This window comes from Sorex araneus, chromosome 6 (genome assembly GCF_027595985.1).
Source record: "Sorex araneus isolate mSorAra2 chromosome 6, mSorAra2.pri, whole genome shotgun sequence".
NCBI lineage: Eukaryota > Metazoa > Chordata > Mammalia > Eulipotyphla > Soricidae > Sorex > Sorex araneus.
This window is the reverse complement of record NC_073307.1, coordinates 100,094,899-100,109,760: the sequence shown is the minus strand read 5'-3', so window position 1 is coordinate 100,109,760 and position 14,862 is coordinate 100,094,899. Positions and strand designations below refer to the sequence as shown.

The 14,862-nt window shown below is 54.4% G+C and overlaps 2 protein-coding genes across 2 annotated transcripts; one reads left to right on the top strand and one right to left on the bottom strand.

Moving 5' to 3' along the window:
- The first annotated feature begins 1,699 nt into the window (after positions 1 to 1,699).
- SYCE3 (synaptonemal complex central element protein 3) lies at positions 1,700 to 6,785 on the top strand. The gene is made up of 2 exons (XM_004610586.2): positions 1,700 to 1,808; positions 6,628 to 6,785. Exons 1-2 carry the CDS (start codon positions 1,700 to 1,702, stop codon positions 6,783 to 6,785), a joined length of 267 nt encoding a protein of 88 aa, XP_004610643.1.
- Positions 6,786 to 8,098: 1,313 nt separating this feature from the next.
- KLHDC7B (kelch domain containing 7B) lies at positions 8,099 to 11,920 on the bottom strand. The gene is made up of 3 exons (XM_055143634.1): positions 11,681 to 11,920; positions 11,338 to 11,530; positions 8,099 to 10,041 (listed from the first exon to the last, which is right to left on the bottom strand). The coding sequence occupies exons 1-3, from the start codon at positions 11,918 to 11,920 to the stop codon at positions 8,099 to 8,101; spliced, it is 2,376 nt and encodes a 791-aa protein (XP_054999609.1).
- Positions 11,921 to 14,862: the final 2,942 nt, after the last annotated feature.

Genomic DNA, 14,862 nt, shown 5'->3' with positions numbered 1-14,862 from the left:
CCGCCTCAGCTCCTCGAAGCTTCCTCCGGACCACATATGTGTCCTCCGTATATACTGTGGTTGCGAAGGGCCTACCCGCGATACAGGGCGTTGGCGTCCCCAGTCAGGGCCCAGGGCCACACAGGCCACGAGCCCAGGCCGAAGCTCCCTCGTGCCCAGCCACGCGGATGGATCTCTTTCTCACCCCCCCCCGCTTCCGGTGCCTTCCGAGCCAAGCAACCCTCGAGGTGCATAGGACCCGCCCCTTCCGGCCTGGAAACCAGCCAATGAGGGCAGCAGACCGGAGCCGGAGGCGGGCCAGATAACGGAAAGGGGCGGGGCTGGCAGCGGAAGCTCGTGCCTGGGGCAGCCGCGCAACTTCGAGGAGAGAGCGTGAGTGGACGCGAGTGTCTTGGGCAGAGCGGGAGGTGAGTGCGGCCACGAGGCACAGGACTACTGCGTGCGGCCGCCCCACACCCTGCATCCCCAGCCGTCACCTGGACACCACCCGCACTCAGCCCCTCACGCCACGTCACGGTTTCCTCAGTGCGGCAGTCACCTGCCCCCTCAGCTTCTCACTGATGCCTCACTTCTCACTTCCGGGTATCTTGCCCCGCTCGAAGTTCCCCCTCACCCTAGCTCTGGTGCCTCATCCTGACCGGACTCCTCACCTCCCTCCCGCCTCAGCCAGCACTGACCACCCCACCTCTGTCTCTGGCTCCTCATCCTGACAGGCTGCTCTGGGTCGCCCCCTCTGACCTCCTCTTCCGCTCCTCTCACACCACTCCTCAGTTCTGTCATAGGCGCCTTCACCCGCACGTGGCAGTCAGCAGTTGCTACCTCTGTGCCCAGACACCTGCTCCCGCCTTCCCTCTGCCACGGAGCCCAGCACCAGGACCCCCACCCAACCCCATCCTCTCACCTTCATCTCTGATTGACTTTTTTTCTCCCTGTGTATTTTATCTCCACCTTGTTAGTTGTCTTCTCTACCCACCAAGTCTAAACTTCATAAAACCAGGGATTTTAATCTTGTTCGCTGCTGTAGCTTCAGAATATAAAATATTAAGAGTATCACCTGTATCACCTGTTGTCCCGTTGCTCATCGATTTGCTCGATTCCCAGCATCCCATATGGTCCCCTGAGCACTGCCAGAAGTGATTCCTTAGGCCAGAGCCAGGAGTAACCCCTGTGTTTAGCTGTGACCCAAAAGGCAAAAGAGAGGAGAAGGAGGAGGAGGAGGACTACAACGAGGAGGAGGAGGAAGAGGAAGAAGAAAAGAAAAGAAGAAGTTGAACCTACAAATAAGAGATGTGACTGAAACTGTTAAACTTATATGTGAATTATGTCATTCTTAGGCTTCACACAGAATTTTTATAGCCACCTAACATGTGACAGGATTGTGTTTTTCTATTCTGTAATTTTTTCGTGGGAAAATTGTAAAGATTCTGTTGTTTAACGTTATTGCTCCTGGGACAGAAGCTACAGCAGAGCAGGTACAGTGCTTGCATGTACCACCCAGGTTTGATCCCTGGCACCCCAGTTGGTTCCCCGAGCCCCACCAAGAGTGATCCCTGAATGTGGAGCCACCACCTAGGTGTGACCCAAAAATTAAATAAGCTTGACTTCAGGCTTCTATCCTGAGCGACACAACTGTGAGTGTTGGAACTGCAGTTGAAAGGTCAGACTGTCCCACTGAAGCCTCTTTCTGTTCTTGGCTTAGATGGCTGATTCTGACCCTGGAGAAAGAAACTATGACAACATGATGAAAATGCTGTCAGATCTGAATAAAGACTTGGAAAAGCTACTAGAAGAAATGGAGAAAATCTCAGGTAGGATGTTTTCCCAAGCAGGATGCTTTCCCCACCCAACCCTTTTGTATGTGTATGTATGTGATTTCTGGGTTTTGCTTTTTGTTTGTTTGGGGGCCATACCTGGCTGTGCTCATGGCTTACTCCTGGCTCTTCAGTTAAGGATCACTCTTGGCAGGCTCAGTGGACCACCTGGGGTGCCAGGGATCAAAACCAGGTTGACTGTGTTCAAGGCAAGTACCATACCCGCTGTATTAACTCTCTAGTCCCCATCTTTTTAATAACTCCTCCCTGTACTTCTTAACACAAATCAAGTGTCTTCTTGGTTTTTTGTTTTTGTTTTTGTTTTTTGCTTTTTGGGTCACACCCGGCAATGCACAGGGGTTATCTCCTGGCTTTACACTCAGGAATTACTCCTGGTGGTGCTCAGGGAACCATATGGGATGCTGGGAATCGAACCCAGGTCGGCTGTGTGCAAGGCAAACGCCCTAACCTCTGTGCTATTGCTCCAGCCCCCTCAACTGTCTTCTTAAGAAGGATGGATGAAAATGTCTCAAGTAGTAACACAAATGCCTAGCAAATATGAAGCCCTGAGTTTTCTGTTCCTAGTACAGCATGTGTCATCCCCCTGGACTGGTAGCCCCTGAAATAGCATCAAGTGCAACCCTCACAAGCTAACAACAAAAAAAGTCATCCTTAAACATCTCTTAAATTTTATACCATGTAACTAATGTACCACAAAATTTTGACATGTTGCCTTGAAATTTTTAAAATTCTGTTTATTTTGGGGGAACAATGCTCAGGCATTACTCCTGAGAATGAAAGCATTTCCCAAGTGTTGATTTGTCATGAATGAACACATATTCACCCTGATTAACTTTAATTATCCTTCTTTGTTCAGGTACAACTGTGATAATCAATAGTTCAAATACCTAATACAGAGTTCTTCCTGGCACCTAGTTTAGAGATTTATTTTACAATGGTCTCTCACCAGTGTTTTGCAACAAAATTTAAAGAATATTTTAAATTTTAGTTTGTAATATTTTTTGGAGGGTCACACCTGGCGATGCACAGGGGTTACTCCTGAATTTGCACTCAGGAATTATTCCTGGCAGTGCTCAGGAGACCATATGGGATGTTTGGAATCGAACCTGGGTCGGCCACATGCAAGGCAAACACCCTACCCACTGTGCTATCCCTCCAGCCCCAGTTTGTAATATTTCAGTTTGTAAATATTTTTCTATTCATTACAATAGAGTTTGGAAATTTCTCTTTTGAAAATGCTTGCAGAGACTAAAGATTGTCTTTAGTCTTTACAGCAGGTAAGGTGCTTGCTGTGCATGCTGCTGACCTGGGTTTGATCCCTTGCATTCTTGCATGTGTGGTATGAGAATATATAAGTGAACTAAATGAGCCAATCTCAATGTTTAAACAAACCAATAGAAATTTTATTAATGGATCCATTGGGAAAAAAATTAAAGGCCATGAGTCTCAGTTTGTGGAGGCTGACTATCCTGAGTGACACAACTGTGAGTCTTGGGTACTAATAGATACTAACTAACACCATATGGTCCTCAGAGCCTGCCAGAAGTGATTCCTGAGGGACTGGAGAGATAGTACAGTGTGTAGGATGCTTGCCTTGATCCCCGGCATCCTGTATGGTCCCTCATGCACCGCCTTAAGTAATTCCTAAGTGCAAAGTCAGGGGTGACCCTGAGCATTGGATATTGCCCCCAAAAAATAAAGAAGAAGAAAGTGATGGCTTAGTGCAGAGCCAGGAGTGAACCCTGAAAGAACGTAGTTGGATGTGTCCGCGCCAAAAATGATATGGTTGCAGTTTGGGGTAACAGCGAGATAGTATAGAAGTTAAGGTACTTGTATTGCATGTGGCTGACACCAGTTCAATCCCCACCATTGTATATGGTCCCTCAGCATCACCAGGAGTGATCCCTGAGCATAGAGCCATGAGTCATCTCTGAGCACTGTCAGTTCTGACACCCAAATAAAAACATACAAACAAATATTAAAGTATTTTGCCCCTATGGTAAAATGTATATATATGTATTTTGGGGCCACACCCAGCAATGCTTAGGACTTAATCCTGGCTCCATGCTCAGGGATAACTTTTATTTTTTTTTTTTGCTTTTTTTGCATGTTTTTTTTCTTTTTGGGTCACACCCAGCAATGCACAGGGGTTATTCCTGGCTCATGCACTCAGGAATTACTCCTGGCAGTGTTCGGGGGACCATATGGGATGCTGGGAATCGAACCTGGGCTGGCCGCGTGCAAGGCAAACACCCTACCCGCTGTGCTATTGCTCCAGCCCTACTCAGAGATCACTTTTGGCAGGACTTGGGGGACCATCTGTGGTGCCAGGAGTATATATATAAATTTTTAACTTACGTTTTTCGGGGGAAAAATGTTCTTGTGACCAGGAAGTAGCTTACTGGTAGGGTACTTGCTTAGCATGCACAAGACGCTGGATTCAGTCCCTGGCATCCCCCAAAACATAATCCCATTGCTCATTGATTTGCTCAAGCAGGCACCAGTAACTCCTCCATTGTGAGACTTGTTGTTACTGTTCTTAGCGTATCGAATATGCCACGGGTAGCTTGCCAGGCTCTGCCATGCGGGTGAGATACTCTTGGTATCTTGCCGGGCTCTCCAAGAGGGGTGGAGGACTCGAACCTGGGTTGTCCACATGCAAGGCAAACACTCTACCCACTGTGCTATCGCTCCAGCCCCCCAAAACATAATAAATTCTGTAATTTTATATTATAAGTTATATAATCCTTTTAGTATAATGACATATTGTTCAACAGTGTTAGTGCATATATGTGCTATTCTAGGAATATAAAGTTGAATACCACCGGATGTGGCCCCAAAACACTGGTGAGAGACCATTCTTGTCTAGGTGACAAGGAGTCATTTGGGATTTCAAGGAAGACATTTTAATTTGGTTTGTGTGTGGGGTGGGGGGAGGTCACACCTACCATATGGAGTGCTGGAGATCAGACCTGGGATGGCCACATGCAAAGCAATCACTCTACCTGCTGTACCATCATTCTAGTTGTATTTTTTTAAATTTTTATGTAAATGTTATGTACAATTGTCTAGAGTTAATACATCTTCTAAATTTTTCCCTCAGCAATTTATCAGAAATTACAAGTTAAATAACATTAAAATATATGTATGATTTATTTACTTTGTGGGAGGGATTGGGACACACCTGACAGTGCTCCGGACTTACTCCTGGCTCTGTGCTTTGGGAACACTCCTAAAAGTGCTTGGGGAGCATTTGTGGTGCCTGGGATTTAACTGGGATTGGCCACTTGCAAGGCAAGTCCTTCTTTTTATTTTTTAAAGGCAAGTGCCTTAGCCCTTGTATTATCTCTCTGGTCCTTCAAATTAATGATTTTGTGTTGCTTTTATAGATGTTGAAGAATGGAATTACTGAGTTATATGGTTGTTCTGTTTTTAATATTTTGAGAAGTTTATATACTGTTTTCCATAGAATCTGAACCAGATTGTATCCCTACTACAGTACTACAGTAAATGATATTGTCTTCTTCACTACATTCCCCATCAGTATTGGCTGTTTCTGGTCTCTTGGGCTAGGGTATAGGCCATTCTCAGTGGTGTGAAGTGATATCTTACCGTCATTTTGATTTGCATTTCCCTGGTAATAAGTGATGATGAACACTTTTTCATATGTCGTTAGTCATCTGTATGTCTTCTTTGGAGAAGTGGTTATGTTTTCCCTGTTTTTTTTTTTCTTGGGATTATTAGTTTTGTTGTTGAGATCAGGAGTGCTTTATATATCTTGAATATCAGCCAAAGTCGTCAGATATGTGACATTTAAATATTTTCTCCTTTTCAATTGGGTTTTATTTTAGTCCAAGTTTCTTTACCATATAGAAGCTCTTTAGTTTGATGGAGTTCCATTTGTTTATTTATTTTTTATTTTATCTATTTATTTATTTTTTGCTTTTTGGGTCACACCCGGCGATGCACAGGGGTCACTCCTGGCTCTGCACTCAGGAATTACCCCTGGCTGAGCTTAGGAGACCATATGGGGTCGGCCGCGTGCAAGGCAAACGCCCTACCCGCTGTGCTATCACTCCAGCCCCAACCATTTGTTTATTTTTGTTTTGCTTTTATAGATGTCAGAAGGAATTGACATTTTACTTTTTAAACTCAAGACTGCTAAAGATCTGCACTAGCAATCATGAGCCCTTCTCCTTTCTTTTTTTTTCTTTCCTTCTTTCTTTTCCCCAGTTTTTTTAGGCACTGTGTGTGCAGGTCTGCTAAGAGCCAGGACCATAGCGCAGCGGGTAGAGCACTTGCCTTTCACATGGCCAACCTGTTTGATTCCCAGTACTCTACAGGGTCACCTGAGTCCCATCAGGAATTATTCCAGAGTACAGAGCCAGGAGTAAGCCCTGAGCATTTCCAGGTGTGACCCAAAAATTGAAAAAACAGAAAACACCCTGTGCCCACTCCTTGTGAACTGTGTATAGGCAGGGATCTGGGTTAGCTCTAATATTTCCTAAGATTTTATATCCAACTGACCTCCAGCCTTTGAGTGTCTTGGTCTGATGTCTCCAGGAGTCAAGGCTGTATGAGATGAAGGAAGCTCATCATTGCACTCTGTCAGAAGGAATTCTGGTAGTGTTATGAGAGAACCCCCCACACTCTTTCTCTCCTTAAAGTCACTAGGTGACCCAGTGAAGTCTGGTCCCCAGGGTGCTCAGCTGGGCTGGAGTACCCATACACAGAACCAAGTGCCCTGGGCTGTAGTCCACCTGTGGCCTGAACAGGATCTGTCTGCTTGTTGCAGTGCAGGCCACCTGGATGGCCTATGACATGGTGGTGATGCGTACCAACCCCACACTGGCCGAGTCCATGCGCCGGCTGGAAGATGCCTTCCTCAATTGCAAGGAGGAGATGGAGAAGAACTGGCAGGACCTACTCAGTGAAACCAAACGCATGCAGTAGGCCAGTACGCTGTGGACAGCCTTCCCTTGGCAGAGGGACAGCGGCCCACAGGCACAGCTGTGTGTACTTGTTTGTATCTCAATAAATCTATTTTCGAACACTCTCTGTCCTGCTCAGGTGCTCATCAGCCTGGTGGACAGAGCAGGCAAGTATTCAGTGAACTCAGCAGCAGTGCCATCATGGACTTGGGGGTGGGGTGGGATGGGGAGACATTGACCAGGCAGGCAGAGAGGGCAGCGGCAGCAGGGTTCAACCAGCTTTATTCATCTCCTGAGGGAGGTTCCAAAGTGGGTAAGGGGGAGTGATATTTACTCAACTCCACGTTATGGACTCTCAGCTAGGTGCTCACCCAGGTGACCTCATACTTCCATAGCTCGCCTGAATGACCAGTGTACCTCACCCCATTTTACAAGTAAGGAAAGTCTCATCAAGTGCACACAGCTAGGAAGAGGCAGAACTCGAGTGAAACCAGGGTCATATTTAAGGGGAGAGTTGCTAGGAAGTGTGGTGGGCTTCTGCAGGGACTGTACAGGGCAGGCTGGAGAGGGGCCCTGGTGGTCTGGCTGGGTCCCAGGCTGGGTCATGGGCTAGGGCTACTGATAGAGTTCCTTCTTGGTCCTTCAGGACCTACCCGACAAGTGAGGATGGGCTGAGGGTAGTACCTAAAGGCTGATCCTGAAGAGGCCTTGGGACAGACCAAGTCCTAGAGATCAGGAAGTTTTCCACCCTGTCATGGACTCCTGGTCTAGTGTGGACCCTAAGGGCAGAACAGTGTACTTCCATCTTCTTCCTCTGCTCATGGTTGCCAGTCACCCCAGGGACCCAGCCCTGCCCTTGGGAGCACAGGGCCAACTCTTTTTTTTTGGGGGGGGGGGGGTCACACCGGCTATGCACAGGGGTTACTCCTGGCTCACGCACTCAGGAATTACTCCTGGTGGTGCTCGGGGGACCATATGGGATGCTGGGATTCGAACCCGGGTTGGCCGCGTGCAAGGCAAACGCTCTACCCGCTGTGCTATTGCTCCAGCCCCCACCACGGGCCAACTCTACCCAGCAGCAGCAAGGCTGGCCTGTGAGACCTGGCCTGCGGGCAGCCCAAAGAGGGCTTTGGGCAAGAAGATCTGGGCGCCAAAGCGGGTGAACTGCAGGTGTTGTGAGAAGCTTGAGCTGGGAGTGACAGCTGGCCTCCAGCATAGGTGGGTGCCAGAAGGACAGGGCTCTCTGGGAAGGGGGTTGGGGAGAGAAAAGGGCCTTCAGGAGAGGGATTACAACAGGAAAACGTTTTTTATCCCCATTGGACACATGCGTAGCCCTCAGAGGGCAGTCTGCAGGGGTACTGCGGAGGGCAGAGTCAGGGTGAATGGACACAGGACACCTGTGCTCCCCAGAGGAAAAGGCTGCAGCTCCTTGGCCTGGAACTGGGCCGTCCCCTCAGACACCGTGAAGGTGGCGGTGACCTGGTGGTTGAGGCAGTAGATGGTGTTGCCCAGCACAGCGCAGCGGAGCGGAGCAGGGTCAGGCAGGGGCAGGGAGGCTGTGCGGCTCCAGGAGCCTGTCACTGTGTTGTAGCGCATCACCGCAGCACCCACCCCCCGCAGCAGATCAAAGCGGTACAGGAAGCCCCCCAGCGCCACCATGTCACTGGAACGCCTGTGGCTGGCACTGTATGAGCACTCATCCCATGTGTCCTTGTCAGGGCTGTACCTGAGCAAGCGGTAGAACAGGTGGCCCCCCGTGACATAGATGTCTCCACGGCAGGCCACGGCCTCATGTGCCACAGGGAAGGTGCCGGCAGGGAGGGGAGCTCGTGAGGTCCAGGCGTCCGTGCGTGGGTCGTAGCGCTCCATACTGTACAGGCACTCGCCCCCAATGGCGTACAGCAGCCCGTCCAGGGCCACCAGCTTGAGCTGTGCGCGTGCCTGCTGCATGGGTCGCACTTGGCTCCAGATGTTAGTCAGGGGGTTGTAGCAGAAGACCTCTTTGGAGCAGACCGCCTGGGCACCGGAGCCTCGGATGCCCCCCGCCAAGAACAGGTAGTTGTGCATGGTACAGAGACCACAGCCCCTGAGCGGGGCCTCCTCGGGCACCTGGGTCAAGGGCCTCCAGGTGTTCTCTTGGGGGTTGAACACGTGCAGGTGGGAGCGGACAGAGAGGCAGCCAGGCTCTGCCGCTGGGGCCTCCTCCCTGGGTGCTCTCCGAGGGAGCCCCCCACGGCTCACCTGGTAGAGGCTGGGCAGCACCAGCACCCCCAGCACCGCCTGGCCCCGGCGGGTCCGGAGGCTCAGGATGCGCTCGCGCTCGGCACAGCTCAGCTGCCGGTAGAGGCCGGGCTCGGCCAGCACGTGCAGAAGGTTGTCGCTCATCAGGGCGTAGGTGTCCTGGGCCAGGCCGGGCTCCCCGCGCTTCTGCGCGACGGCCAGCGCCTCGAGGCAGCCGCCGAGGTCCAGGGGCCGCGGCAGAGCAGCGGCCGGCGCGGGCTCGCGGGCCGCGGCGCGGGGCCTGGGGTCCGCTGGTCCCCCGCGCCCGGCGCTCTGCGGGAGCGCCGTGCGTTCGCGCGCCTCCCGCTGCGGCGCGGCGGGGCCCGGGGCGCCCGGGCTGTGTCTCCGCGGGCGCGGGCGAGGCCGCGGGGCTGCGGGGGCCTCCGGCGCTGCGGGGGGGCCCTGACTCTGCGGCCCACGCGGAGCCTCGGAGCGGAGCCCCTCCGGGAGGCTGGGCGCGGCCCCTCCCGGGGCCCCAGGGTGCGTGGAGGGGCCCGGGGCTTTCGCTGGGGGGCTCTCCGCCTTGGGGAAGGGGTGGCTCCTGAGAACCATCGAAATCAGGGTCCCCCAGCTCGTTGAGAGCCGCCCCTCCTGCTCCTGGGATGCGGCCCCTGGCTCCGACGGCTCCTCCTCGGCCCGGGCTGGGGTGGGGGCTGTGGGGTGGGGGGTTGGAGCCCGGTCAGGGATGGGGGCTGTGGCAGGAGCAGAGGCAGGGGCGGGGGCTGGGGTGGGAGCTGTCGTGGGGACGGGAGCAGGGACAGGGGTGGGGGCTGCTGTGGGGGCGGGAGCGGGGACAGAAGTTGGGGCTGCTGAGGGGGTGGGAGCGGGGACAGGTGTGGGGTCAGGGATAGGGGTTGTGGCAGGAGCAGGGACAGACATGGGGATGGGGGCTGGGGTGGGAGTGGGGACAGGCGTGGGGCTGGGGGCTGGGGTGGGGGCTGCTGCTGGGACGGGGGCAGGGACAGGTGTGGCAGCAGGGACTGGGGTGGGGGCTGCTGCTGGGACGGGGGCAGGGACAGGTGTGGCAGCAGGGACTGGGGTGGGGGCTGCTGCGGGGACGGGGGCAGGAGCGGGGACAGGTTTGGAGGCTGAAGCTGGGGCTGTGGGGTCCTGGGGTGGAGTCCCGGCAGGGGTGGAGTCCCGGGCTGGAGCAGAAGCAGGGGTGGGGGCGGGGGCAGAGACAGGAATGAAGGCAGGGGTAGGGGCTGTGTCTGGGGCAGAGAGAGTGACAGGGGTTGGGACTGGGCTGGAAGCTCCGATGGGGGCTGGGGCAGGCACAGGGACGGGGATAAGGGTGGAGGAGGGGTTAAGGGTGGGGGCTGCAGCTGAGGCAAGAGCAGGACCCTGGGTAGAGACTGTGATAGAGGTGGGGGTGGGAGCCGGGGGGGCAGGAGCAGAGATGGGAGTCAGGACTGAGGTCGGGGCTGCCCTGGGCCCCTGCTCCTCTGTGGGGCCCTGGCCAGTTCCAGGGGAAGAGGAGCCAGGGCGGGCAGGCGATGGGGCTGGGGAAGTGAGTGGTGGGCGGGCCGCCGAGGAGGGGCTTGGGGTTGTGCCCCAAACTGGCTGCACCAGCAGCTGGGGAGGGGCCATGCTGTGTCCCCCCTGGCCCCTGCTCTGCTCCGCCTGGCCCTCTCCGTGTCCGCCCCCTTCTGCAGACTGGACCCCTTGCTTCTTTGCCCAGCCCTGCGCAGAGCTGCAGAATTCAGGCTCTGCAGAACCGTTGGCCGCAGGTGCTCCCACAGAGGCAGTCCCCTGCCCGTGGACTGGGCGGCCCAGTCCCGACTTTGGGCACAAGAGGCTGCCAGTGACAGGGACTTCCCTCCTTGCCCAAGGCCAGCCTTCCTTGGAAGTTGGGGATTCCTGAGACTCCCTGAGGTCCTGGGGCCCAGCCTTCTTGCTCTCATCAGTTTGGGCCCCTGAGTCTAAAGTGAGCACTGGAGCTGGTGGAGGACAGCTTTTCCTGTGCCCCCTCTCTGAGTCGTCTGCCCGGGGCCCAGCCTGCCCCCTGTGTGATGGGGGCAGCTCCTGGGGAAAGGGCATGCGCTGGGTGCCCCCTGAGAGGCTGCGGGCCGCATCCACTGCATCCCACACACTCACCACGTTGCCCAGGCAGAGATGATCTGGCTTGGGGCGGCCACAGGGTCTCACTCCTGAGCTGTCCACCTGCCTCTGCAGCCGGCTGCGTGGGCCTCTCCCCAAAGAATCACGTGGCCCCAGTGCCCTTTTCCAGGGTCTGCTGTCCTCTGCTGTGCTGTGGACCGGGAGCTGGTGTCCTGCTACCTTGGTGTGGACGCCTGTCTTCTCCTGCAGCTCCCTGTCTTCGCCAGGACTCCGAGGGGTGAAGTATATCATGAGGGGGGCAGATGTTCCCCCTACTTTGCTCCTCTCCAGCATGGAGCCTGACCCCAGAGGTTCCTTTCCTCTCCCTTTAGGGTCCTCTGGGGCATCCTTGCGCTGCTGCTTTCTGCCAGCCACTTGACCAGTTGTCTGGAGCGAAGGTGCAGCCATGACTGCCAGCACCCCACCCGGGGGGGTCTTCTGCCCCTGAACTCCTGGGGCAGCCGCACTCTCCTGGCCTCCTCCCGGAAGAGCTGCCTTTCCCGGCCCTGGACTGCATCCTCCAATACCGCCACTGGCCTTTGGGGACAGGGCTGGCCCAGTTCCTCCAGTCTGAGCCGTTTGAGCCCCGGAGTCTGTGGCTGCTGGTCCCTCTGCTTCCTGGTGCTGCCCAGAGCCAAACCAGTGCAAGGCCAGAGCTGTGGCAGCGACCACAGCAAGCGCCAGTAGGCTCAAGGCAGGGCTGTCCCAGTCATCTTCCTCCTCCCCTGCCCAGCCCCAGGCGGGACCGGCAGGCTCCGAACTGCCATGCATGAGCATCATGGAGATGCCAGCACCAGACCCCACATCAGGCCCACAGCTGTGTGTGAGTGAGTCCAGCGCTGGGCCTGGGCTGCCTCTGCAGGAGGTGTCCAGGGAAGCGCCCCGCCCAGAAGCCGCCAGTTAAGGTGGACTGTGCTGGTGCCAGCCACTCTGCCTGGCTGGCAGGAAGGGCAGGGAGTATGCAGGGCCTCGTGTGGGTATCAGGGCACAACATCATCTACAAGAACTCACGCCTCCCCAGCTGCCCCTCCTCCTCTTCCAGAGGCCCTAGAGGCAGTTTCACAGCATCTCAGGCAGCCTGCTCTTGCCTAAGGAGTGCACACACCCCAGACTCTTCTCTGTCCCCCCTCTGAGCCTAGGTCCCTCAGGGGACTCTGGCAAGAAAGAGTTACCCCTGGGGAGATGGTATCTGTAGTTTTAGCAACTTGATGCAGCCCGATGAAGTTACCAGAAACCAGAGAACTCCCCACTGCTGGCCAGCCAGGAAAGGGGAGAGCGGGCCCTTGTAAGCTGCCTCTGTGGGCCGTGGGGGCGCTGGCACTGTGTCCCCCAGGTCCTGGGGGAGGGGAACCTGTGCAACAAGGTGGATTTTACTCACTGAGAGTACAGCAGAGAGAAACAGGTTTGCAAAAGAATTTTGAAATCCAGAAACCCCAAACTTTTATTTTTTCTTCTTGGCCAGGCTTATTGCAATCCCCCTGGCCTGGGAGAGCTTCTTACTTCCCTTGCTCTGGCTGCACTGACTGACCACCTGCCACTATCCCATGCCCTCCCTCACCCTGACTCCCAGTACCTCTCTCCATATTACTTGGTGAGTCTCTCTACCCTCACCCTCCTCGCAGCTCCTCAGGCTGCATGTAGGTGAGTCTTCGGGGCAAGCATTTGACCTTCCCAGAGAGGAGCCTTCTCACCAAAGCTGGCCTCAGGTGTCTTCTTGGGACAGGAGCCAGGTGGGGTCTGCAGCCCCTGGGATAAGGCAGGGCTTCGAATGTGTGGTTTTTGCTTCTTGCAAAACACAGACCTCCCTGACTCAGGCAGCAAGGAGATAGCCCAGGAGCGTCCCTGGCACCCAGCCTGCCTCTGCTGGTCCTCAGGTATCACACCCATATCTCTGGTCCCCCCCTGGCTTCCCCAAGTAGATTACATGACAACAAGAGGGGGGTGTGGGTCATGCCTTAAGGTGGCCCGCCATCTGCAGGTGAGGTCTTGCATACAGCCTTCATCCTTTCCTAGCCCAGGCATATCTGAGGGACAATCGAGGAAGACACCCCAGTGAAGAGACCAGGGCACTCAGTGCCCCAGAAGGGGTGAGGCCCAGCCCTTTTTCTCCAAGTGATAAGAAGTGAATCTGAGACCCCACAGGCCTAGGATCTGCCCTGAGAGGGGTGCAGTGGGGGTCCTGGCTTAGGACAACAGCAGCAAAGACTTCTGCTGTCGTGACCCGGTGTTCGGTCCCTGCTCAGCTCCCTACCTGCAGAGGGAAGGAGCATCAAGCTGCATCTCCTCAGCATCGATGTTCCATTACGAGTCACTTGGCTGGGCCAAGGAGATGACGCAAAGGGCTGGAGCACACGCTTTGCATGTAGGGCACCGAGTTCAATCACTGGCATCATGTGGTGCCCAGAGCACTGCCTGGTACCCATCACTGTCCGCCCTGCCCCCCCCAAGAATCACTGGATTAATCATATCAGCAACAGATATTTCTAAATCTACAAGTAATAGTTGAGGGCTGGAAAGATAGCTCAATGTGCGGAACTCATGCTTTGTTTAGTTTTTTTTGTTTTGTTTTGGGGCCACCCCTCGTGGTGCTCAGGACTTACTCCTGCCTCTGTGCTCAGGGATTACCCCCGGCAGGCTTAGGCTTACGTGGTGCTGGAGTCGGCCATGGGCAAGGTAAGTACCCTATCCTCTGTATTAGCTCTCCAGAGCCTCGGCACATGATTTGTATGTAGGAGGCGGGGCTTGATCCCTGGCAGCACATGGTCCCGTCCGCACTGCTGAGAGCAACTTAAGAGCACAGAGCCAAGAGTAACACTTGAGCACTTCTGGGTGGGTGAGGTAACAGTTGAGAAATTAATTACACCTGTGAATATCGTAGACACTGCCAGATACATGCTGTGCGTTTGTTTTGGAATTTGTGAAAAAAGACAACAGGGTAAAATGAAAGAAAAATGGTATCTCGGGGCTGGAGCCATAGGACAGCTGGGAGGGCATTTGTCTTGCATGCGGCCGACGCAGGTTCAATCTCTGGCATCCCATATGGTCCCCCAAGCAGGGCCAGAAGTGATTCCTGAGTGCAGAGCCAGGAGTAATCCCTGAGCATAGCTGGGTGTGACCCAAAAAGGAAAAAAGAAAAACGGAATCTCTTACTTGTATACAGAGCGCCCTCTGGTGGCATTGACGCATACAGTGCTCTCCAAAATAAGAAAAATGGGGGCTGGAGCAATAGCACAGCGGGTAGGGCGTTTGCCTTGCACACGGCCGACCCGGGTTCGATTCCCAGCATCCCGTATGGTCCCCTGAGCACCGCCAGGGGTAATTCCTGAGTGCAGAGCCAGGAGTAACCCCTGTGCATCGCCGGGTGTGACCCAAAAAGCAAAAAAAAAAAAAAAACCCAAAATAAGAAAAAATGTTTTCAAGGGCCTCCACCTGGGCCCCTCCTGTACTAGACTCTAAGTTCTGTCTCCCACATCCTAGTATCCTTCTTTCCTTTGTTGCCTTGAGATTCCCTCAGCTCTGTCCTTTCCAGCAGCTGGTTTTGCTGCCACCCCCAGTGTTAAAGACCGCTGAGCTCCTGCTAACCTCGTTTCTCCTTTTGTAGATAACTTGGGTTTCTTTCCATAAGGTTGCAAGATCTTAGACTGGACACAAGCCTTGTTTTGGAGGGGAGGAGAACGCTACTGGCAGTGTGGGGCAATAGCCACGCCCAGAGGGAGAGT